Source organism: Mandrillus leucophaeus, unplaced genomic scaffold (genome assembly GCF_000951045.1).
Source record: "Mandrillus leucophaeus isolate KB7577 unplaced genomic scaffold, Mleu.le_1.0 Scaffold55, whole genome shotgun sequence".
Lineage (NCBI taxonomy): Eukaryota > Metazoa > Chordata > Mammalia > Primates > Cercopithecidae > Mandrillus > Mandrillus leucophaeus.
In genome coordinates this window covers 97,195-122,624 of record NW_012105919.1, presented here as the reverse complement: position 1 = coordinate 122,624, position 25,430 = coordinate 97,195, and the positions used below count along the sequence as shown (strand labels likewise).

Sequence of the window (25,430 nt, the reverse complement as noted above, 5' to 3'; positions counted from 1 at the left end):
AGAGCGAGACTCTGTCTCAAAAAAAAAAAAAAAACAAAACCCTGAAAACAGGAAAGGCTTGAGTGTTCAGAAGTGAATGGTGGTTAACCACGCAATCACTAAGGCTCGGTCAGGGAGTGTGTTCAAAGAGCTTGCAGCGAAACACTCAATTCTGTCTACACCTCAAAATCTTCCTGGAATATGTGTGTATATATATATATATATTTGGAAGTTTAGTTACCTCTGAGCCACCCATCACCATCAAAGTGTGGGGGAATATATATGCTATACATATATATAATAACACAGCAGCCCTGCATGCCTAGCCATAGGGAAGCACAGCCTCCAAAGGATAAGGAAAGCTCTTTGAGTAAATACAACATCCTAAAGCGACAGTCTTTGAAACAAGGCCGTTTGCCTGTTGCTAAGTCCTGTCGTTCCAGGACTGGCTGTCACAGGCCGGATGTTAACAGTCGCATTCTCAGACCCCTGCCTCTGTATCTGTCTCCTGGTTCACCAGCAAACACTTCTCTGAGAAACCACCCGGGTGCAGGGCAGACACCACCACTCAGCAGATGTTTCTCTCATGTGCCACCAACCTGGGAAAAATGGAGAAAGCTTGCTTTGGGGGCTGGGAGGATGGGGTATTTAAAACATTTGCTCTTCTGCAGCGCCTTTCAAAAGCTCTATCAAGAGCCCAAAGCAAAAGGAAAGACGCGTACCCATCTGTACACTGAGCAAATATCCTCGCATATTTTGAACCAGGTGGGAAAAGTTAATAAAAGCCCTACAATCAAGAAACATGACTGTGAAGCCCACGCTGCCAGTGTTTGCACACCATTGCCAACTCTCAGAAACAATCCATCCCATTGCACGGAAACATGGGTTTTGAAACACACGGCAGCCTGCTTTTATTTAAAGCCGTGATTCCTTGCTTATCATAGATTTTTTCATAATTTCGTTTTGGAAAATACTGCACACAAATATTACTCGATCACTGAGTTTGTGGATTGTGGGCACTTCCTTACATTTTGCACCCTTGAAAATGCCTCCCCCTCCTCCAGGTCAGGCTCCCTGGAATGGGGTATTTAGTGTCATTTCCAGAGACGAGCTGGCAGTTGGCTGTTCCCTCGGAGAGAAGCCCGCAGTAACAGTGACACCAGCCCGCACTGTGGAAGGGCTTGCTACATGCAGTGCCCTGAGCCAAGTGTTCCACAGACATTATCTCATTTGAACCCCATAGCAGCCCTGGAAGGAGGCATTAGGTGGGGAACCGAGTTGTCCTAGGGAGTCAGTACCAAGATGTGGTCCCCGGATGCGGCCTCGTCACTCACGGCCCCGTGCTCCTCGGCTCCCACCCACTGCTGCTTGACAGTCGTTTTAATCACTACCTGGGCTGCGGTGAACAATGCCAGGCTCTGATAGATCCTGCTGTCTTCATTTCTCAACCTAGTTTCCCTTAACTGATATTTCATGGCTATTGTTAATGTGCATTTTTCACTGAGTAATTTCCACAGCCCGAACTTGTAACACATCCCAATGACAAACGTCCCTGGTTCGGAAGTCCCCGTCAGCGGCAATGTCACCCTTGCCGCTGCCTCGACACCTTCCGACAGCCCATTCAGTTTTATGATTGCCCTGTCCCAGTGATCACTACTGAACCTTTAAGAATCCAGATGCATTTCAAGTTTAATTGAATAAAATTCTTTGTATAATGAATTCCGCGTGAATGCTACATAAATCAGTGCCTGGAAGGATTTGTGGCTCATGCCTCCCCTCTGGCGGGGCCTGGGAATCTGGCAATACCGACACAAGCTGGAATAAATGCGTCTTTGCAGTCAGTCCAGCTAGGGGAGGGTGGCACAGTTTGAACTTGCCTTGGCCTATTGCTTTTCTTCTCTGTGAGTCCTCCTGGAAGATGGTGCTAAAGTCCCACAGAGGCAGGGACAGGCAGGTTGCGGAGACCTAGAAACTTTGGGGACGTCCCTCGTGTTCTCCCATTCCACAGAATCAGAAACTTCTCAAGCTGTGGTTTGTCACCTTTGGAATGCACACACACACATTCACAAATTTGCATCCAGTCGTAGGAAGTCCAAGGAACCTCCTGGTAAGAATCCATTTTCTAAGGGAACCCATGCAACCCTCTTTGGGAGCTAAGCTGGGATTCCCAAGGCCACCTTCAGCAGCCTGTTTCAGGGTCAGATAGCCCCAGCCTGGAAGTGTGAGAAGGTGCACTCGGGGCTGGCTGGGAGAGGCTGCCGGGTGACCTTTGATGCTTGTAGGGTTGTGGGGTGTGGGGAAGGACTGTCAAACAGCTGGCTTGGGCATTGGTCCCAGGCAGGCTCAGGTTCAAGGCCAGCTCTGTCACCTCCTGCCTTGGTGACTGGCCAAGTCATTCCATCTCTCTCGGTCTTGCTCCTCCATCTGTAGAATGGGAATCGTAACATCCACCCTGTGGGTCACTGGGATTGTTTAATGAGGTAATACTTAAAAGAGTAATATCACCCCCTGGCAAATGTTAACTCCTGTTATTACGGTTGTTTGCTATTATTACTATTTGAATTCAGATTCCATCTTTGTCACTTCCAGCATCTCCTTAAGCAAATGGTTGAACCACTCAAAGCCTCTTTATCTTATAATGCGATAATAATACCAATTTCCAAGAGTTCAGAAATAAGCCCACAGGCCCCAGACATGATAGCAGCTCCAAAAAAGTAGCTATTGTTGTTCAGTCATATTTGACCCTTTCGAAAGCACGTTCTAATAGCTCATCCCCAGGTGATGCTGAGGACAGCCTGGCAGCGCCTCTGGTCCCTCAGGCTTGCCGAGAGGGTGGGGGAGACAGGTGGCCTCCAGAGGTGGCCAGGCACAATCAGATGAGAAGCAGGGATGTGGCTCCAGCAAACAGGGCAGAAGTGAAAAGGAGAGTGACTTGCAGAACAATGAGAGCTGAGCGCAGTCTCAGACATCATTGCTCTCATTTTATAAATGAGGAAACTGAGGCCTGGAGAGGAGAACTTTTTTTTTTTTTTTGAGATGGAGTCTCGCCCTGTCACCCAGGCATGGAGTGCAATGGCTCACTACAACCTCTGCCTCCCGGGTTCAAGTGGTTCTCCTGCCTCAGCCGCTGAGTAGCTGGGATTACAGGTGCATGCCACCACCCCCAGCTGATTTTTTGTATCGTTAGTAGAGATGGGGTTTCACCATGTTGGCCAGGCTGGCCTCAAATTCCCGACCTCAGGTGATCTGCCCGCCTCGGCCTCCCAAAGTGCTGGGATTACAGGTGTGAGCCTCAGTGCCCGGATTTTTTTTTTTTTTTTTTTTTTTTGAGACCAAGTCTTACCCTGTCACCCAGGCTGGAGTGTAGTGGCGTGATCTCAGCTCACTGCAACCTCCATCTCCTGGGTTCAAGTGATCCTCCTGCCTCAGCCTCCTGAGTAGCTGGGATTATAGGCGTGCACCACGATGCCTGGCTAATTTTTTTTGTATTTTTAGTAGAGACGGGTTTTGCCATGTTGGCCAGGCTGGTCTCAGATTCCTGGCCTCAAGTGATCCACCTGCCTTGGCCTCCCAAAGTGCTGAGATTATGGGTGTGAGCCACTGCGCCCAGCAGAGAGGAGAACTTAATAATAAATCTTAGTAAGGACCACACATAGAGCACTGATTACGTCCAGGCATCTTGCTAAGAACCTTACATTCAATAGTTCATTTAATTATCTCAAGAGCCCGTGAAGGTGGAACTCTTAATATTATCACCCCCAACTTACAGATGAGGAAACTGAGGTCCAGAGAGGAGATAGGAGTTTCTCAAGGTCAGACAGCTCCAGGAGGCAGAACCAGGCTTTAAATCAGGGCTCTGTGCCTCCAAGCACCATGACAGGCATTTCCTCAACACCTAGCTCTATGCTCAATTGTACCACAATGCCAGGTGCTCATGTCTTTCTAGTTCTCAGAACCCTACAAGGTACGTACAGTTATCCTCCCCATTTCACAGGTGAGGTAACAGGGGCACAGAGGGTGAAGTCACTTGCTCAAAGTCACATCACTTGCTCAAAGTCACACAGTGTCCACAGGGGTGATGCTGATTATAATGATATCATTATCAATAGCTGAGACTTACTGAGCTCTCCTTATCACCAGAGCTTTTGAAACCATCTCAGCACAGCTAACCTTGGAGAGCACCTTCCTTGCACGCTTGGCATGTATTCCCCACAACAGCCCCACCAAGTGGACATTAGTACCTTTGCGTCATAGACTCAGAAACCGAGGCACAGGGAGACGGCACCTTGGCTGGTGTCACGCGGGGGGGAGGGGTTCCACTTTGGTTTTGACTTCGGTTTTGCTTTTTTCCGGCTTGTTCCTTTTGGGCGGGGGCAAGGCCAGGCCAGGGCCCTTGTTTTTGGGTTCCCCTTGGGTTGGCCCCGTTGGCCCGTTTGGCGTTGGGGTTTTGCTTGGCATTCAGTTGGGCAGGGCTTCTTCTCGGGGGAAGAGAAGGGACTACCAAAAATCTAGGAGGGGCTGGGCATGGTGGCTCTTGCCTGTAATCCTGACATGTCGAGAGACCAAAGCGGGGGGATGGTTTGGGGCCGGGGTTTTGGGTTCGGCTTGGGCACCTTGTTGGGCCCTTTTTTTTTTTTTTTTTTTTTTTTTTTTTTGATGGAGTCTCGCTCTGTCGCCCAGGCTGGAGTGCAGTGGCATTGTCTTGGCTCACTGCAAGCTCCACCTCCCGGGTTCACACCATTCTCCTGCCTCAGCCTCCCGAATAGCTGGGACTACAGGCGCCTGCCACCACGCCTGGCTAATCTTTTGTATTTTTAGTAGAGACGGGGTTTCACCGTATTTGCCAGGATGGTCTTGATCTCCTGACCTCGTGATCCGCCCGCCTTGGCCTCCCAAAGTGCTGGGATTACAGACGTGAGCCACCGCGCCTGGCCAGAGACCCTGTTTCTTAAAAAACAAAACAAAACAAAAAGCCCAGGATTGATGTGAGCACCTGTAGTTCCAGCTACTCGAGACTGAGGTGAAAGGATCGCTTTAGCCCAGGAGCTCAAGGTCGAGTGAGCTATGATCGTGCCGCTACACTCCAGACCAGGCAACAAAGTGAGACCCTGTCTCAAAAACAAACCCTCAGGAGGAACCTAGTTGCCACAGCTACAAGTGCTCTCTCTGAGGAAGAATGAGAAGCAAGTGCCAATTCAAGGCGGCACGGGGCAAAGGCACCCTGGAGAATGGAGTGCATAAGTGGCGTGAAGGTGTCCAACTGACTCAGGACTGGGGCAGGGAGCTAGGTGACCTCTTCCCCCTGCCCCTCACCGCCGAAATGCCTCCCAGTGCGAGCTCCCAAGGCACCGGTCCTTCAGCCCTCATCACTGGCCATCTGCAGTGCCCATGGCCCTCACTGGTCAGCAGGTGCCTTTATTTACAATCACCTTGGAAGGGTCGAGCAGACATATGTTGCTAAGGGTCGTTTATTCTTGTTTATAAAATTTATGGCTTCACCTCGATTACACACTGTCAAAACAGAAAGAATTGGGCCCAAAGTCTCTTGCCGCATGACTGCCTCAGACGTGCGTACATCTGTTAACTCCGTGGGAGCTGTAGAGGGAAATAAGGTTCACTATAACTCAAAAGCTTGCTACCCTGCCACGAGGTGTGAGCATCAGGCCTTGAGAAAAGACATCCAGGCGTGCACGTGGAGAGGGAGGAGGTAAGGTCTGTGAGTGGGCATGCCAGGTGGCCTCAGGACTCTGCCCCGGCCTGGCCAGGAACTCTCGCAAGGTGCTTTGACTGGGGAGTGGAAGAGAGAGAACTGTATTTCTATGGTCCTTAGGGGTCCAGCTGCAGGATCCCAGCAGCTGGAAAGAGTTCTGAGCCTATGGCTTTCCACCTGCCGACTTCAGCGGGGAGAGAGAAATGTTGACTCTCTCACGGTTTCGGGGAGTGGAGATCGGTACGAACTTTCGGGAGGGCAATTTGGCAATGTGCGTGGAAGTCCTAGAGATGTGTGTACCTTACGGTCTTGCAATTCTGTGTCTGAGAATTTTTCTGAAGGAAATAGACACAGTGGTGGAGTTACAAGTTTTTTTGGCTTTTTTGTTTTTGTTATTTCAGTGCAGGAAATAGACATACGGGTGAAACTGCAAGGGTTTTTGTTTTTGTTCTTGTTTTTTCCAGTGCAGAAAAGTGCAGCTCATTGCAGTGAAAAATTGGAAACCAATGCCCAACAATAGGGAGCTGGATAGTTAAATAAGTAAAATATTAACCATAAGGGACTGTAAGAAATACCATAACGCCACTGAAAATGATGGTGTCTACATATTTACTACTATGAAAGAGTGTTCACTATCATTAAGTGAAAAAAGAAACCCAAATTACAAAATGTTACATATAGAATGACCCAAATCCTAAAAAGAAACATACATGTGTTTACATACACTATAGAAAAATGCATGTGTTACTAATATGTATCTCTCAGTGGTGGGAAGATGGGCGGTTTTAACGTTCATTTTCATTTTGTCTGGATTTTCTAATTTTTCTACAATGAATTTGGGCTGGATTTGACAAAGGCTTACCGTGTGATACACATGAATGAAAAGAAACCGACAAGTGGTTTCTCTGCCTGTAAATAAATCATCTACCTCCTGTGGGATGGCTGGAGACAAGAGAGAAGCTCCTTGGAGGGTGATACTCCATGCCACATTCCAGCCCCCTCACGTGGGGAGGGTGCCTTCCAGTAGCCAAAGCCATCAGCGTCCCCTGAAGTCTGGAAGCCTGGAGAATGTGCACCGTGTTCCCTGTCGGAGGCAGCTGGCTGTGCAGAGTCCAGCCTGCACGTAGAAGCCTGGCTTCCATTCTAGGGTAACCGAGGAGGGAAGAAAAAGGAACCTGCCCCTACTGAGCTGCCCCGGGGGGATCACTGCACCAGCTTTTCCCCGCTCTGTTCAGATGTTGGCATCTCTCTTCCTCCTCTGTTGGTTGATGCATCTTTATCTTGTACAGGGGTTGAGAGTAGACAAATAACTTTCATGTTTGTGATCTCATAGAGATTTTCATCCTGGATTATCACCGTAACTTTTCCTGGATAAGTGGCACCTCAATAGGTAGTGTGATGAGCCCAGTATGCCAGTCAGCAAGTGGCAAAACCCACCTAAATCCCAGCTTCTGGTGTCAAAATTCAGTTTCCTTTCTCTTCTGTTCTGCTGAGAGCAGGGAAGGACTTATCCCAGGGGTAGGAAAGAGACGCTAATTCCAAGTGATTGCCTGACAGCCTGTGCTGGGTCCAGATTCAACAGGGAGGGGTTTGGGAATCCATTACTAATGTCTGCCATGGCCTCTGGGAGAGGTAGTGGGACAAGTGGCCTCTATTTGACATTTCTGGATTCCTAGGGCAGAGCCCTCACAGATCTCAAAGGTGTGGGGACTTCAGAGGCAGCGACGGTCTCCAGACTGCTTGAGAGTGGTCAGGCTGTCCCTCTCAACCAGCCCCCCAAACAAAAGCAGCTCTCCCAACCCCACCACTCCCCAAGGAAACTAACTAGCAGAAAGGGGATTTTTCAGAGCTCTCAGGCAACACATCACGGTCATTGATCTCTGAGAACCAAATACTTATAAATCTGACTAATTAATTAGCCCTGACGAGCTCACTGCCATAACTCAGAATCTATAATTACATTTCACATTAAAGCATGAAAAGTTAAGACTAAAGCCGGTGAGAAATGGTGACATCCCGCACCCCCACTCCATCCCCAGTCTAGGGACTGCAGCTCCGGAAACCACCTCCTTTTGATTGCATTGTTCCCTGGGGTGCTGTTCCCAGTTGTGTGACAAACCAGGTCCAGCTCCCCTCCCCTGAGGTGGCTGCAAACATTTTGTACAGGGGACATTTTTGGGTTTACAGTTTAAAGTGTCCTGCAGCCAAACACCACCAGGAACACACCTGTAGTCGAACAAAGTCAGATTTATTGTCTCGTTGCAACAAGGGAGCTCGCGCACCGTGGGGTGCCTCAGGAAGAGGGTCTGCGCAAGGACTTACAGGGTTTTGGCATGTGTTGGGGTTTGGGGGAGGGTTCAAGGAAGCGTGGCTTTGCTGTGGGTTGGCTGCTGTCAGGGAGCAGGGCTATTTCTGTGACTGGGTATTTTAATAAACCTTACCTAGAAGGAGGGAGGAATGAATGTGGCTAAAACTATAATTGAATACACCAGAGGGTCAGGGAGGCGTAGGCCCCAGCCTCGGGGAGCGGGCATCGGCTTGGGTGCCCCACCGTGCATGCATGCATGTGTGTGCGTGTGTCTGTACGTGTGTGGGTGTGTGCGCACACGCACCCAGGACGTGATCGAGTTCTTGGGATGGAACTCAATGATCCCTGCATGGCCGGCACTGCATGTATGACCTTGTTTGGTCTCAGCAACCAGGGAAGAGTGATCATCCCCATTTTGCAGGCTTGGAGAGATGAAGTGACTTGCCCCGGGTCGTGATGAGAAAGTGGCCGAGGCTAGATTCGAATTCTAGTCTAGTTCTGGAATCTGAATCCTGATCCCTGCCCTGGGGCCAGAATGGGCGGGATGCCTCTTTGGATATTTGCTGTTTGGGGACCTACCATCCAACTGCTTCAGTTTCTTTTTGAGGATTTACTTCTTCCCATGAGATACAATCTCCATGGGGTTGTCTCATTTTCAGCACACCAGAAATGATCTTATTGGTTTCTCCTTTGGTGTCTGTCTCTCAAAATACACTGAATCCAGCTGAGTGTGGTGGCTCACACCTGGAATCCCAGCACTTTGGGAGGCTGAGGCAGGAGGATTGCTTGAGCCCAGGAGTTCGACACCAGCCTAAGCAAGACTGCAAAACTCTGTCTTTACAAAAAATACAAAAATTAGCCAGGCATGGTGGTGTGCACCTGTAGTCCCAGCCACTCGGGAGGCTGAGGTGGGAGGATCACCTGAGCCCAGGAGGCAGACCTTGCAGTGAGCCAAGATCATGCCACGTTGCTAGCTTGGGCAACAGAACGAGACCCAGTCTCAAAACCAACAACAAAATGAGATTGAATCCCAGTGCCTAGAACAGGCTGCACACACAGCAGGTGCCCACAAATATTTATTGAAATGAATATGAAAGAATGAATGACATCAGTGCCTTTCCCAGTCTACTTCAATCCTGAATTTTCTCTGAATTTCCCTAAAGACCCCTGAGTGCACTGAGCGAGGATGGGTTACTGGCTAGAGCTGGTTCATTCACGCCCACAGCATCCTGAAGACAGCCGGCTTCAGGCTCTACTGCCCAGGTCCCCTGAACTGCCCTGGCTCCCGTTCTGCTTGTGGCCTGGGCTTCCAGCCCTCAATATTCGCCAATACATTTCTTTTCTAAGTGAGGCAGAGCTGGCTTCTGTTGCCCTGGCTGATCAAGACCACTTCTGATGGTGGTTTGGTGCAGGCGGGCAGTTTCTAGCCACCCAGCTTTTGAGTTTGAACATCTGCTGGGATGAGACACCCAGACTATTCACCAGGGGCCCCTGTGATAGCAAACCAGGAGGGGAGACAGAGGAACTCTGGCCCATGCTGCAGAGGCACTGGTGCGTTCACCGTCACTCTTAAGATGTTTGAGACACTCCACACACCACCTAATGGAACCCGTTCCCAGATGCAGCCAAGGAGCCATGTTCGGAGTGGGCGCTGATTCTGTCCCGCTTGCGTCTCTGCCTTAGCTGGTAGGGAGACAGGCTGCAGCCTGTTGGGACGTAAATGATGAGCTAAGGAAGTGGTGGAGTCCCTGAACTTCCTGTAGCCTCCCTCTACCCAGTGAGCTTCTAAAGTGCAGGACCGATCGGCCCTTTACTCAGCACACCCTGAAATCCAGCTCTGCCTTTTAACTCTGTGCCTGGGGAGCAGCTGTTGCTCTGCAGCCTCAGGGATACCAGGGCTCTAAGGTCCTGAAGAAGTCCTTTAAAATCCTATGGGAACTCACTGGCAAAATGGATGTGTCTGTCAGTTTCCAGCATCCCCGGTGAGGGTAAGTGGGACAAGAAGTGGAGGCAGCGGGCTCCAGATAAGGAACAGGGCAGCCCCTGGGGCTTGGCTCAAGCTGAGCCCTTTGCCTAGAAGGTTCTCCCACCCCTCTTCTGCCTGCTCACACTGAGCGAGGGCTCTGGAGTATGGCAGACCAGCGTTTGAGTCCTGGCTCTGCCACTTAACCCTTGGGCATGGGAATGACCAGCTCCTGACCTCAGCTTTCCCCACGTGAGTGGGCATCAGAATAGCACGGCACTAGACGCCAGGGACGCTGAGCACAGGATGTGGCCATACACCTCCTACTTGAATTAGTTATGACTCTTTCCCCACCAGAGAGTGAGCTCTGTGGGGCAGGGATCATGTCCACTGTGTGCACAGCTGTAACTCAGCACCCAGCCTGGGGCACAGTGGGTCCTATGGGTCTGTTTGTTGGCTGAATCTGAACTCCCTGACAGTCTGGCTTCCTGCGCGGGGCCCGGCTCATCTGGCACCATCTGCAATGGTGACAAAACCACCCAGCAGACTTCACACCAAGCCCCTCGTGGGGTGCGTTCCCTCCCCTGGACAGTGTCCCTAGTGGGATGGGAGCAGGTCAGGACAGTCAGTGGGACTAGCTCCTCTGGGAGACAGGAGGCTTCTGTCCGGGCCTCTGACGATCAGGGAAGGTGGGTGAGTGACGTCACCTTCCTGGTCAAAGGCTTGGGCTTACATCCCAGTTCCTCATATCCTGGCTGTGAGTCCCTGGGTAAGTCACTCCACCTCTCAGAGCCTCACCTGTAAGGAGGAGAGAGCACTGCCCCTTCACAGGCAGGAGGAAGTGGGTAACAGATGGAAAAACATTTTGTTGACTGGGATCCACTGACCAAGTTTATTTCGCAAAATCTGTTGCCAAGATCGCTGTGCCTGGCTGACCAGCATTACGGAGAAAAACAGAGGCTGGTCAGGGTCTGCTGGGAAAAACACCCGCATTTCTGTTTACAGGCTCTGATGGTCAGGAGCTCGCACAGCTGAGTAATTACCAGTAACTTACCCTGTGTGACAGAGCAGGAATCCCCGGTGACACCCAAGGATCCCGATGTATCCAGGCACACAGAGGGGACCACGTGGAGTGCATGGGCTGGGGGGGTCCGGGAGCCTTGGTCTGTGGTGGGGGATGCAGAGGCTGAGGGCTGACTCGCCCCAGGTTGTCACGCAGAAGCTTTTTCTGGCTTTGTGGGGTGGCAGTGGCTTGGTTTTGACAGTTGATTTGGCGTCCCTGCTGGAGCTGTACTTGCACACTGCCAGGGCCGTTCTTCTGAAACACCCAGAGGCCTACTCACCTTCGGCCTCATGAAGGAGCCGTGCCCCCCACCCACTTCACAAGATGTCTCAGGCCCCCACACCTCTAGACCATTCCAGTCCACACCCATTCCCACCAGCACCCCATCTTCCCTCTCTCTGGCTCTGAGTGTCCACCTGTGGCAGCAACGTGGGCTGGGCAATGTCCGTCCATGGCCTGCTGGTGGCTATGTAAGGCTGTGTCCCTCCAGGTGTCCACGTTTGGAGAATGAGAACTCTGTATCTGGGAAGGGCTGCAGGGACCATACTCCAGGTCGTTCTGTCATTATTGCTGGGGCCAGAAGAACCAGCTCGCTCTCTTCTTTCTTTAATGACCAGAGCTGTGGGCAGCTGCTTCCCAAACACACCCTGCAGTCGGAGGCTCAACCCTTAAGCCAGCACCCTCCAAGACAGAGGCCGACAACCCCTTAGGATGCTGCTAACATCTTGGGTAGCCCATCATCTATATGTGTCTTGGGTACACTGCTAGGCTTGCTCTGAGAGGCCTGCTCCAGCCCTCCTCATGGTACCCTCTCTGGATATGAGCTAGTTTTTCCTACATCCCGTCTGTCACCCAGACAGCAAATTATAGGTGCCCAATAAATGCAGTCTCCCCTTTCTTCCTTAGCCCTGGGGCCAGGCGGGGTGGAGTATCGGGTCAGAAGGTAACTCTCATTGCTGTTCTAAAACAATTCCGTTGGCTCCTATATTAGTTTCCCGTGGCTGCTGCAACACATCACAAGCCGGGTGGCTTAAAATAGCGGAAATGTATTCTCATCCCACCGTTCTGGGGCCGGAAGTCTGAAATCACGGTGTCCACAGGCAGCATTCCCTCTGGAGGCTCTGGGGAGAAGCCTGCCCCGCCTCTCCTGGCTTCTGGTGGCCCCCTCGTGCTTGGCTATGGCTGTATCACTCCCATCTCTGCCTCCGCCCCATACGGCCTTCCCTCTAGGGCTTTCTGTTCCTCCTTCTCTTAGAAGAACTTGTCCTTGAATGAGGGCGCACCCTGACCCAGGATGATCTCATCCTGTGATCCTTACCTTAGTTACACTACAAACACCTATTTCCAAATAAGGTCCCATGCACAGGTTCTGCGGGTGAGGACTTGGACAGATTGTTCAGGGGGGACACCATTCCACCCACTACGGCTGCTTCCAGAGCGAGTGTGGCAGGAGGTGATTCTTCATGCCATGGGCCACCACACGCTCACAGATCCTAAATGATCTCATAGGGCAAGGGGGTGAAAAGGAGAAATGCTTATTCAAGGACGGGAAATATTTGGTCCCCGTGTCATTGCTCCCTCCTCCTCGCAGACATTACTAATTGATTCCTGCACTGTGTCTTCATGTGCTTTCAGCAGTCCGTGGGTATGGGCCTGGGAAGCTAAACATGTTTGCCATTTCCTGGCTTATGTCTTGTCTCAAAAGTGTAGTAGAAATAATAATAGTCATAATTAACATTTACTCAGGTGCCAGCCACTTTTCTTGGATTATGTCACCAAATCCTCTCAATAGCTCTGAGATCACACTAGGGGACCCTAGCTGAAGGCCACTCAGCCGCAGGCAGGTGGGCCAGGCTGGAACATGGTCTGAGGGATCCAGCAGTGGTGGTTTGGCTAGAGGCCCCAGGAGCGCAAGGCTGCATAGCTGCAAGGATGGTGGCCTCAGAGGCAGTCCATGGGGATGCTAGAGTCAGAGACATGCAGAGAAGGGCTCATGTGGCCCAAGAGGAGGAGAGGACCACCTCAGCTCCTGCCCACCGCACTTCTCGCGTGGGTCTCAGAGCCGCTCTCATACCTCCTCACCACCTGCTCTTGCTCTGAGCTGGCCTGCCAGCTTCTGCTCTTTGCAACAGCACCAGTTCTGGCTACAACACACAAGTTCTGGCTACAATGTTCTTGTCAAATAACTTGTTCCTCCCCAGCATAAGGCAGGCTAGTTGAGGATTCTGTGTGAAGAGCAGTCCTGGAAGGGCCAGAATGACTTCACAGCAGCTTCCCTTTCACAAGCCCATGGCCTGAAGGCCAAGGACACTGGGTTTCCCGAACACTGAGGTTTCTAAACAACCGTGTGCCATTCAGACAAGTGTCTTCCTTTACTCAATGGCCACTGCCATGGCCCCATAAAAGCCAGATTTAGAGGCATTTGGAGAAGGCAGCCTGACTGGTAACCCTGCACACAGCGGCCCGGTGCAGTGAGTGGCTCATGCCTGTAATCCCAGAACTTTGGGAGACCAAGGCAAGTAGATTGCTTGAGTCCAGGAGTTTGAGACCGGCCTGGACAATATGGCAAAACCCTGTCTCTACAAAAAATACAAAATAAACTAGCTGGTTGTGGTGATGCACACCTGTGGTCCCAGTTACCTGGGAGGCTGAGGTAGGAGGATTGCTTGAGCCTTGGAGGCAGAGGTTGTAGTGAGCCGAGATTGCGGCACTGCACTCCAGCCCGGGCAACACAGCAACCTGCCTCAAAAACCAAAAAATCCCCCACCCAAACCCTGCACATACATCTAGGCAGACTAAGGGCCCGGCACAGCCAAGGAGCAGAAGCCTTTGGCAGCAGAGTGAACGCTTTCAGCTTCTTCTGCAGACTTCTCTGAGGTCAAGGAGGCAGGGAACATCTTCAGAGAGGTTTCTCTGTCATTGCCGGTGGGCTCCAGCAGGCTGGCTCTCTCGGTGGAAGGTCTATAATCTGACACAGACCCCATCCCAGTATGCCCAAGCCTTTGAGTCTCCCTACAGCTCAGAAAACACTTGGACTGTTGCGGTAAGAAAAGCATGACGGAACTGCAACTGCTGGTCCCCCCGGGTGGAGGAGCTGCAGCCCCCCGGTGCCTAATGGAAGCTCAGGAATAGCTGGGGCGTGGGCGCACAGGGAGCCTGCACACCAGGGGCTGAGTGAAGCCCAACGGAGGTTCCTCGGGATGTCCTGTTAACATCAGCCAAAGCGTCCTGCAAGGAGTTTCAAAAACCAACTCCAGAAGGGATGTCAATTTGATCCCTGGAACAAAATAATGACAGTTATCACAGCCATGAGTCATTGACGACTCATAGATGGCACAGACTGGGGCTTTTCAGCCCATTTGTCTGTGGTTCACAGCAAGACTGCATGGTGGGTGCTGCTATCCCCGTTTCATGGAAGAGGAAACTGCAGCTCTGAGGGGCCAGGAAACTTTCCACTGGTCTTCCAGCAAGTGGGCGGCAGAGCTGGGGTTTGCACCCAGTGGCAGGATGCTCTGAGACTCTTGCTCTCCCTAATGCCCTCGAAAGATCTGCACTCAGCTGGGGCTCTGGAGCACATGCTCTCAACAAGCATAGCTGTTCGGATGACTGCCGTGAAGCAAAGGATGCCATTCTGACCCCACGCTCCAGAGGCTGCTGAGAACTATGAATGCCACCTAGGCTGCTATACAGTTTTTTTTTTTTTTTTTTTTTTTTTGAGACAGAGTCTCCTTCTCTCACCCAGGCTGGAGTGCAGTGGTGTGATCTCAGCTCACTGCAGCCTTTGCCTCCTGGGTTCAAGCAATTCTCCTGCCTCAGCCTCCTGAGTAGCTGGGACTACAAGTGTGCACCACCACACCCAGGTAATTTTTGTATTTTTAGTAGAGACAGGGTTTCACCATATTGGCCAAGATGGTCTGGAACTCCTGAACTCAGGGGATCTGCCTGCCTCGGCCTCCCACAGTGTTTGGATTACAGGCGTGAGCCACCGTGCCTGGCCATGCAGCTTCTTCTGAATCACAGTCCAGGTGAGTGTGTGTGCAGTGTGGGGGCACAGTGAGGTGCCCGGGGGCCGCATGGGCCTGGAAACGCCTGGGCTGGATCCTTCTGGCTGAAAGGCGCTTTGCTTCTGTTCTGTGCCACTTGGACGATTCCTCAGAGGTGGCAGTGTGGACAAGGGAATGGGACTTTCCTCTGATCCTGCCTAAGTGCAACAGAGAACTGCTCTCCATCCAGCATCTCCTCCCGCTGCTGGGATCATCCGCAGCAGCAGGAGCCACTCTAGAAGCTTAAGCCAAGCCTGATCTCCAGGGTCATGGGCAGCCCTGTTTTCTTAAAATGAAAGGTGAGGAAATGTAGGAAGAAGACTAACGGATGCATATTTGGTGCCAGGCACTGCGCTGGGTGCATTTTATATGTAACTGCATTTAATCCTCACGCGCCCTGGAGGGGACATCAAGATTCCTGTGTTCCAGATAAGGAACACACACGAGAGGCTGTCCTCCACGTGGGGCAGGAAGTGGAGGGTTGGGGTTTGCACACATGTCTCTGAGATTCCACAGCCCACGCTCTGCTTCTTGGAAAACAGCACTGAAGGAACCACTTCCACAGTTCTCCGGCCACCCTGGTCAATTTGATAAGTTTCTAGGAGATAAGCCTGAGGCCTAAGCTTGGCGAGAACCCCGTTGTCCAGACCCTATGGCTTTCAGCAGTGCCGTGTCTGCTAAGCAGGCTCTGCTGCTGTTAGAACACAGGGGAGGCCAGCGCTTCTCAAACTCTGTTGCAGCTAATTATTCTTAGGCACTTGCAAGTTCTGTCAGCATATTACAATTATATTTCCATTTAAATAATTTTAAAAACCCACTTATTTTTCCTGGTTATAGACACCCCTTCTCTTTGTAGTGGTAACTTACACGTCAAAGCCAGAACGTCACAGAATGAAGCTTTAGTTTTAGGTGGGTGTGCCTCACCCTGGAGGCTGGCACTGTGTGTTCTGGGGAGGCAGGCGGTTACAGTGCTTTTTCTTCTAGTTGCATGAATGCTCCTTGTGAGGATGCCTGCGTGCATGAATTCCTCTTGTGTGTTGAGACATCTGACTTCCAGAGGCCACAAGCCTCTCAAGGGTTCTTCCTGACTGGATCCTAACAAGCCAAGTTTGTGCTCTGATCCTCAGGGGCTTCCCAGGCCAGGGGAGCAGCGAGAAGCCACTGGGACATCAGAGCTGCCGAGGGTCAGGGCAGAAGCACCAAGGTGGGGCAAACACCTGGCAGGTCTGACCTGGGCTCTCGGTGCAGGGTTTTCTGCCGAGGAAACGTGGCTGGGGAATGCAGTGAGAAGGGCTGTGTGTCCTGTGAGGAGACAGCAAGTGCAACCCTCACTAAGGGAACAATGCCTGGCACACCGAGAAGCAGCTGTAAAATTTCACTCCAGACACTTATCTGGGTTTGTATAACATACATTTATCACTTTTGAAAGTTACTACTAGCTGGGCGTGGTGGCTCATGCCTGTAATCCTACCACTTTGGGAGGCCGAGGTGGGCGGATCACTTGATCCCATGAGTTCGAAACTGGCCTGGGTGGCATGGCAAAACCCCATCTAAAAAAAAAAAAAGAGTATTACTGTGTAAAACATGGACTGCAAAGATATACACCCAACCCACAGTGAGAGCTGCCTGTGGGAAGTGGGTGGTGGGTGAGAGGGACAGGCCCACAGAGGGTGCTCATCTGAAATGTGTTACTTCTTGAAACACAATTGGAAGCAAACAGGACAGACTGTCAGCAACCCTGAACTCTGGCTGGGGAGGCAAGGACATGTGCTCTGCGCCCCTCCGCATCTTAGCTCCATTGTGGGGGCCTACATGCTCCCTAAGCCCAGACACCAAGCGTGAACGGTCCAGGCACACGGCGGAATGAAATGCAGAACGTGGCCATCGTATGCTGAAGTACAAATTTAATAAAGCGTCTGATCACATCTCAATCCATAAGTTAGCTAGAAAAACAAAAAATCCTACAACTTTTTAGAGCCATCAAGAGCCATCAAGGTGTCAGTGAACACCAGTTACAAAAGGAGATTCAGTGTTTCAGATAGTGCAATATTTCTAGCTGCTGAAAAGAATTAAATGAAATTACAAACTACCCCTCCTCGTCAAAAATCCACATGAAGTTGATATTGGTGCTTATAAATCACTCTCTCCCAGTCCCTCACTGGCTCCAACCTTCAGGTAATAAAAATCAGGATGGGATCCATCTTCCCTGTGCAGGCTGACAGTCTGGGGTCCCCGCATGTATGCACAAACCTGCCCAGCGTGTGTGCACACGTTCAGAAGAAATCCTCAAAGGAACGGAGTGTTTGAAGAAAAGGGCAAGTCCACAGAGTCAGAGGTTACTAACACACCTTAAATAATATTAACACATTCCTGTCTTTAAATTCCTTGCCATGTTTCCATCAAAGTAGAGCACACACTGTTTTTCAGAAGCCCAGGGGCTCTGACCTGGGTGGGACACCAGGATGCAGCGGAAACTCTCTGAAGGACTGTGAAGACGAGTGGCCCCTGCTTTGCTGCCACCGTGACAGCTCTTGTTGGAAAATGTTTTGTGGCTTTGAGGAGAGCAGAGGAGGGACTGGGCCTTCCTGGCTTCAAATCTGGCATCAATCTTGGTGGTGCAGGTGCAGGAGCATGAGGTGGGAGAGGGTGGGTGGCTGTCAACACGGACCACAAACAGGGCCTCTGCCTCAGTTCCCTGGAGCTACAGTAAAGTTCTTACAACAAAGGTAAATAATGAGGGCAGAGGAACACAATGGGTTGGAAAAGAAATGAAGTTAAAAAAAACCCAAAAAACCCAGAGGGTGTGAGCCTTTGTCAGTGCAACGGGCTTCTGGGTTCCCTGTGCTGAGGAAGGATGGGCAGCAAGACCCAATTTTCTTGGGATTTTGCAGTCTCTGGAGTGAAGTCACCGCCCAGACGGGATGGGTACCTTAGGTTCGTGTTTGTTCCTCATTAGATAACCAGCGAGGCAAACAAGCAGGGTCAAAGGCAGCTGTCCTCCGCGGGACAAGCAGGCTATGCGTAACAGCCAGCACGTTCTGGATACTGGGCTGCTGCTAAGGGCCAATGCTTTTCTTCTCCCTAACCAGGATGCCAATGTGAATACATAGGACGGGAACAGGTCCGGCAAGGCTCCCTGGCAGCTCAGCCCGCTGAGGACGCAGGAAGTGGGAGGGCCGTGCTGTGGAGTGCGTGGCTTCAAGGCAGGAATAGCGCCTTGGACTCACGGTGCTCCATAGCGTCCCTAGCAGGCGCCCGCGCCTCCCTGGGCAGCAGATGGGCCTGGTTGTCTGGGAAGAGGTGCTGTGGACGGCATGGAGGCAGAAACTTTGTTGGGTGCATAGAGGCTTGGCGAGGCCTTACCTGAGTAAGAGATTTCAGAAACGGAAGGAGAGGATCTCACGCGCAGTAGGCTTTGTACACTCAGACCCATGCTGCGAAAACCACTCGAGACCCTTGGAATTCCTGGGACTTGTTCATACACAGCTCACTGAGAGGGCTAAGGAAAGACGGACTCCCAGAAAGATCAAACTAGCTAAAAGAAGCCCCTCTGCCACCACCAGGAAGAATGGACCCGTGTCGGTGGAAATCTGGAGGTTTATTTTCTGCAGCCCTGTGCCTTGGGCATCACCTGGATATGCTGTGTAGTGCTGTTGTGGGCGTCTAAAGTTCTTGAGGCCACAAGGGAGTCTCATGGCTATAGAGAGGGTCTAGGGGCCAACGTCACCTGGCATGTTGGTCACATTCCCAGGGGCCACACTGCCTCTGGGAACTGAAGGTCCTTGGCAGCCCAGGAGCCCTGGAGGCAGGGCCAGGGCGGGAGCTAGGAGAGTTCGAAGCCCGTGTTCATGCTGATGGCGTAGCGCAGCTTCTCGCGGAGGACGCTCTTCTTGCTGTAGTTGGGCAGCTTGAGCAGGTTGAAGCAGGTGGAGGAGGTGGGCAGGCGGCCGCCTGGCTCCCGCTTGCGGATAGTGAAGAAGCCCCGGAGGACGCTGCCCAGGGTGTCCCCGGTGTCCTGACGGCACACATCATGGCCTTAGATTGGGAAGGGCCTAGTTTGGGAGCCCAGGCAGATGCCAAAGCTGGGGAGCCCAGGGAGGGAGTCTAGCCAGTCCCTGGATGCTGGGCAGAGTGCAGGGCACTGCCCTGGCACCACTACCCGAGGTCAAGCCCCAGACTCAGGACGACTGGCTTACACAGAAGCAACCCCTGCTACCTGGGGCCTGCACAGAGAACTCCTGCATTAAGTAAGCTTTTGGAAATGGGGCCTTCCAGTTCACAGCTAATTATTGGTTAACCAATTGTCAAAGAGTAGAATGCTGTGAAAACTCTGTTAGGTGCCCAAACATTTCTGAGTGCACTTCCTCTCCTCACCGGTGCTGTGGCCGGTGGCAGACCATGACTTGGGCCAACTTTCCCTTAAGCGTGGAGGCCAAGGACTGTGTAGCTCCCTGTACAAGGTGGCATCAGGGGCTCAAACTGCATCATGAGAGGCAGCTTCACCCAGAGGCGGCCACTGGGTTTTTATGGGGAGTAGGACTCTCATTTGAGCACTCACAGTGGGCCAGGCTCAGCACACACAGAGCTTGGTAACCCTGAAGGCATTCCTTCTCCTTTGGCCAGTGAGGAAATGAAGCAGCGTGCCTAGACGTGCACAGTCTGCTGGGGTAGGAGTGGCATTCAAGCTTGCGTCTGTCCGCCTCCTGAGCCCACTCACCTTCTCCCATGCTGCCTCAGATCAGGAGCCCTGGTGAGGCCAGACGCCACTAAAAAAACAGCATGTACCCACCCCCACTCCAGGTACTCTTCCCTGAGGAAGGAAAGAGAAAGGGGCTGCCGAGACAGGGCCGAGTCCGTGGGTAGTCTCTCTGGGGCTGGCTGGTTCCCCTGCCGTGAGAACTGTGGGGCCCTCTTCACTTGGCTCTGAGGGGTCCAGCTGCCTGCCTTGCTGAGATGTGGACTAGGTAAGGGCCCCACACAGTGGGAACAGCAGACAACCACCAAGAGGGAAGTCAAGGAACATTGCCCAAGGCCAGCTCTTCCCCACCCACCCCGTGGGGGGTACCTGATCGTCTGACACCTCCACACAGCGGATGGAGAAGGGAGGCTTGAGGTAGGCGAATCCCAGGAGTGGGGGCCTGGAGCAGCTGGTCACAAACTGCAACACAAAGCAGGGTCAGCAGGGACGGGGCAGGCTCCTGCTCTTCCAGGACAGGCCCTTGCAGCTGTGCAGCACGCATTTGCTCTGTCTGTTACCGTGCTGTAACTGCTGTCTAGCTAGCCGTATAGGGTGGCAGGGTGGATCTGGCCCAAAAACTGGCACACGCCGTACATCTCTCTCAAGGGTGCTGCTCTCAGGGACTAAGACACATGAAACCCATACCCAACAGATGCGACTGGCCACTTGTGAAAGCACGTGTGACTGCAGAGTAGGAAGAGCACAAATGCCCAGCCAGGGCACTGGTGAGGTGTCCCCAGGAGGCAGGTCTCCTGTGGGATTGTTAGAGGAACAGAGAAGCGGCTGACACCCTCCCACAGAGAGATTATGTGACGAGACGGTGAGGGTGAGGTGGAGGCTGGTGGCACCCGCTGCGCGTGGCGTGAACAGAAGAAGCCAGGGAGACCCCCACTCGCTGGCCTTGCACTTGGCATCCTGTCGGCCCCTTAGTCATGCAGAGGAGACTGCACCTGTGCCCTAGGCCTGCTGAGTTTCAGAGTGTTCTATGTGCTGGGGCCCAGGGGACCCTTTGCAAGAGACTAATAACCTCACAGCACACTGACAAAAATGAGGCCCCAGAGCCAACGAGGCTGCAGAGCAGGCCGAAGTGCTGGGAGCCCAAGTGGGGCCTGTGGGCAGCCAGCTACACTTCCCTGCTACCCCCTGAGAACTCCCAGCATTCTGCAAGTGGCAGCCCCTGCGTTATTCCCCTAAATGTGCTAGTTCATGCTAGGAGAGAGGCATCTGACCAGCCTGGAAATCTGTAAGTGATAAACTTGCACAGAAGTGTCCCAAGAAACCATTCACTTTAACTCAACCATAGCCAAGAATGTTCTCCCTTCTCTAGGGGATACAGGGGCTTGTCACTTACATCATCAAGCTGTCCTCCAAAACTCAGGGGCAAGTTGAGGGTTTGGGTCTTGTTATAAATGGCTGTGAGATTCCTGAGACCATCCAAAGACAGTTTATGTGTGTCAGGCATCAAAAGAAGTTTTAAAAAGAGTATTAACAAGATCTATTCCTATTCTAATATGTGTTATCTATAAAAAACCATAGCAGCATCAATGCAGGAAGCATTTTTGTGTTTCCACACTGTGCCGAGCACTCCCTGAATGCAACCTCATCCATTCACTCTACGGATGCTGTGTGTCGGGGCTGTGGTTAGTCCTGTTGTAAGAATGAGGGGACAGACACATAAGTATCTGTACATCCCAATTTAGGCCGGCTCAGGTCTGTCCGCTACAAATTCAGGTGGGTCAAAGGAGGGAGGGAAGCTTTCCCGCTCCGGGGAGAGGGGAGGAACGGAGGACACAGGAAACCCCTGGATGATCTGCTTGCTTTACATTTAACAGAAGCGTGGCCGTGGTCACATCCACCCCTGGGCAAGGGTTACATTTATTCTGCTTGGCTCTGGAGCCTGTCTGCAGCTGCACAAAAAGGCAGGCACATGGTAAGGAACTGTAGGTTTGGTGACAGGTTATCTGAAGACACAAACACACCTGTTTTGTGGGGCGGCACCTGCACAGTGAGGAGACATTGGGTTCCTCTCTGCAGGAGAGGCCAGGGTGAGCCGTTTTATAGCTCGGCAGAAACTGCTTGGCCCATGAGGCCCTTCTGGGAAAACGGAACTGATTCTCCCAGAATCGACTTCTGGAATTCAGTCTGCCTGCCTGCCCCAAATCCCTGGGGACCTGTGGGGACGTGGGGCATCTGTGTTATCTGGACTGAATGAGGGCCTCTTCAAAAGGAATAAACTCTCCTTAGAATGACCACCCAGGAGAGAGGAAACCAGCTGTCATTTTAATTGCCAGTGACACTGTCCAGGTTGCCTCAACAGATGAGGCCACATGAGATTGTTCAAGCCCAAACCTCCAAAAGAAAACATTTCAAGGCACTAAATTTACCCCCAGAACATGGCAAGATGTTCACTGATATTCTGTCAAGGAGGAAGGCTGGTGGGGAAATGACAGGATCCTGTTTTTAGAGAAATATACACATATATAACACATACACAGAGAAGTATGTGCGCCATCCAGCATCCTAGAAAATACTTACATGCTGCTGATGTAACAAAAAACAATGCAGTGGCATTAGGGGAATATTTTGACCATTTACAACTTTTACAGACACCATAACAGGGGAACCAGTTAACATCAGCCACTTTATTTGCAAAAATACATCTTGGTATCAGCCTAAGCAATTGTGTGTGTTTCATTGGGACACTGTGGGTGTATATGTGTGTCTTACGCTATTGAGAAAATGGGTATAGAGAGATAGTCTCCGGTGAGTAGGAGTGTAGAGAGTTGACAATTCTATGCTAGAGGAACAGCAATTGTTTAAAATTTTGCTTATCTGTATTTTCCTAAGGTAAGGTTCCAAGCAGAGGGTCATTTACTTCTATAATGAAAGGAAATAAACAAAAAAGATGTTATCAAGGTCAACATGGGCAAAGGGGAGGACAGAGTGCCGAGCACAACAGGTACATCCACCTGTGCAGGGGGCCTGAGGCTCGGCCGTGCCCCTCAAGCCCCTCTCTGGTTACTGCTTGGCTTACCAGGAGGCCTGCCCGTGGGACAGGATGTGCTAACCATCTGAGGTCCTCCTGATAATTTCATTTTCTCCAACGTAAATTATTACATCAACTGGCCTGGCCTTCCAGGTTTATGAGAATACATGCATGCATGCATAGGCAATAAATAAAATACCTTCAGAAACATAGCTCTCTCATCCGGCGTGAAGTCAGAGGCCAGAATATCCCAGAGCCAGATGATGACTCTGTGACTTCCGTGGAAACCACCGTAGTAGACTGTGTGCTTCCTGAAACCAATACAGACCTGAGCTCAGCAACGTGCTAGGGTGGGCACTTACGGACAGGCAGGCAGGTCATGCAGACAGCTGGCACGGCCCACTCTGGCAGGCGTGGGGAACACTACTAACTTCTCTTAAAGCCAGAAGTTCATGCCTCAATAACTCCATCTCCCTGGGAAGCTAAAAGGGTGGGGAATTTGAGAGCTGGCCCTGCTGTTCCTAAGCAGAGGCCAATCCCAGATCCTCTGACCCCGTCTCCTAGAGCTTCAGAGAATCCCCAGTCCTCAGGCCTGCTTCCACTTAATCTCTAGGTAAACAAAGGGTCAAGCTTTTAATCCAAAACAGTTCAGCCAGTCCAGGGAGGAGGAGGAGATCTGGAGACAGGCTCCTGAAATAGCCTTCTAAAAGGAACACAGTGAGGGAGCAGCTGGCTTTCTGGGAGGCCTAGGAATTTCACCCTCCCCCCACCCGCCTCTTACTTTAAATCTTCCAGATCAATCTCAGCATTGTCGCCAGAGATGAGACGCTGCAGTTCAGGAGCTGAGAACATTCGGATCCACTCGGGTTTGATAATGGAACGGAATCCGCTAATGAGGGCGGCTGTCTGGTTTTTTATTTGAGTGTGCATTCGAAAATGTGCCATCAGATGGATGTAGCTAATTCTGTTGCCAACAAGGAAGAGAAAACAATGACAATTAACAGGACGGGGCAGGCTGTCACCAATGGGCTGAAAGATGAGTCTAGTCTTTTCTGAACCATTTTACAAAAAACACAAATAGTACCAGAGTGTTTCATCAGAACAATGACAATGGCGACAATGATGACAGCACTCATGAACTGCGCACCATGTGCCACTGTGAACGCATCCAGCCTTCGAGGGCACTGCATCATTCACTCTGCCCCAAAACCCACAGGGCACACCTCAAGTCCCCACTGTGTCGGTAATCACAAGGAGACATTCCCCAGGTAAGAAGAGGGCCCTTCTTAGAACAAAGGGTGCTTCTGGTACTTTCATTTAATCTCATTCTTCTGGACATAAATCAAGTAAGATACCATTCAGTCCTCTAATAAGTTTTAAAATAAAAAATTGTTTCATGTCAAAACTTTAATCAAAACCTTGCTAATCTGGACCAACAGTCTAATGCTACAGCAAGGCGAACCTGCAGATGCTTTAAACACACAGGGCCAGGAGTGGACTCAAATGGGAAGTCAGAGCAACTTACAATGGTTCCAAGCAGAGGGTCTCTGGGTCTGCTTTGGTGAACACAGTGCCCTCAACTACAACTGCATAGAGCACAGAATCCTCTCAACAGGTTACATACATTCCAACAGGCTTGCTAGCATTGTTAATTTCTTTTTTCTTTTTATTTATTTTTTGAGACGGAGTCTCATTCCGTCGCCCAAGCTGAAGTGCAGTGGTGCCATCTCAGCTCACTGCAACCTCCACCTCCCGGGTTCAAGCAATTCTCCTGCCTCAGCCTCCCAAGTAGCTGGGACTACAGGCACCCACCACCACACCCAGTTAATTTTTTGTATTTCTAGTAGAGATGGGATTCACCATGTTGGACCTGGTCTCGAACCAGACTGGTCTCGAACTCCTGACCTTAGGTGATCTGCCCGCCTCAGCTTCCCAAAGTGCTGGGATTACAGGCATGAGCCAACATGCCTGGCCTTTTCTTTTTTTTTGAGACGGAGTTTCATTCTTGTCGCTCAGGCTGGAGTGCAATGGCACGATCTCGGCTCACTGCAACCTGTGCCTCCTGGGTTCAAGTGATTTTCCTGCCTCAGTCTCCTGAGCTGACATTACAGTGACCGCCACCATGCTCAGCTGAGTTTTGTATTTTTAGTGGAGACAGAGTTTCACCACGTTGGCCAGGCTGGTCTCCAACTCCTGACCTCAGGTGTTCCACCTGCCTTGGCCTCCCAAAGTGCTGGGATTACAGGTGTGAGCCACTGTACCCAGCCTTGCATCACTGATTTCTTAGCAAAGAACTTGAGCCCCGCCCAGGTACGACTCTCACCAATTCCAAATTAGTACAGTCCAAATAAATGTTTTACAATGCTAAAGCTTTAGTGATCTTAAAAATATTCCTATTAAAAAAAATTTTCCAGCAGCAAACCTGTACATTAATACATTCAAATATGATTTTCCTATCACTGCTCCTCCTTCCAGGTATTTTGTGAAGCAGTCGACGAGTACTGCTCCACTTTACTGAGAAAGGGGGAGGAGAAGAAAGGGGGTGAGAAGGAAGGAAGCAGAGAAGGAGGTAGGAGAGAAGAGAGGATGGGAAACATCCAACACTTATAAAGTGCAAGATCAAGTATCACCCCTAAAGAG

The 25,430-nt window shown here is 51.2% G+C and overlaps 1 protein-coding gene across 3 annotated transcripts in view; it reads right to left on the bottom strand.

Annotated features, from left to right (window-relative positions):
• Positions 1-16,953: 16,953 nt before the first annotated feature.
• UBE3B (ubiquitin protein ligase E3B) overlaps positions 16,954-25,430 on the bottom strand; it is a 59,591-nt gene continuing 51,114 nt past the window's right edge. For all 3 annotated transcript variants that reach the window (XM_011997829.1, XM_011997827.1, XM_011997826.1), the window contains 4 exons: positions 23,572-23,754; positions 22,990-23,101; positions 20,132-20,224; positions 16,954-19,081 (listed from right to left, as the gene is read on the bottom strand). In XM_011997829.1, coding sequence (XP_011853219.1) covers positions 18,890-19,081; positions 20,132-20,224; positions 22,990-23,101; positions 23,572-23,754 — 580 coding nt within the window. In that variant the 3' untranslated portion in view covers positions 16,954-18,889. The remainder of the gene's footprint in view (positions 19,082-20,131; positions 20,225-22,989; positions 23,102-23,571; positions 23,755-25,430) is intronic.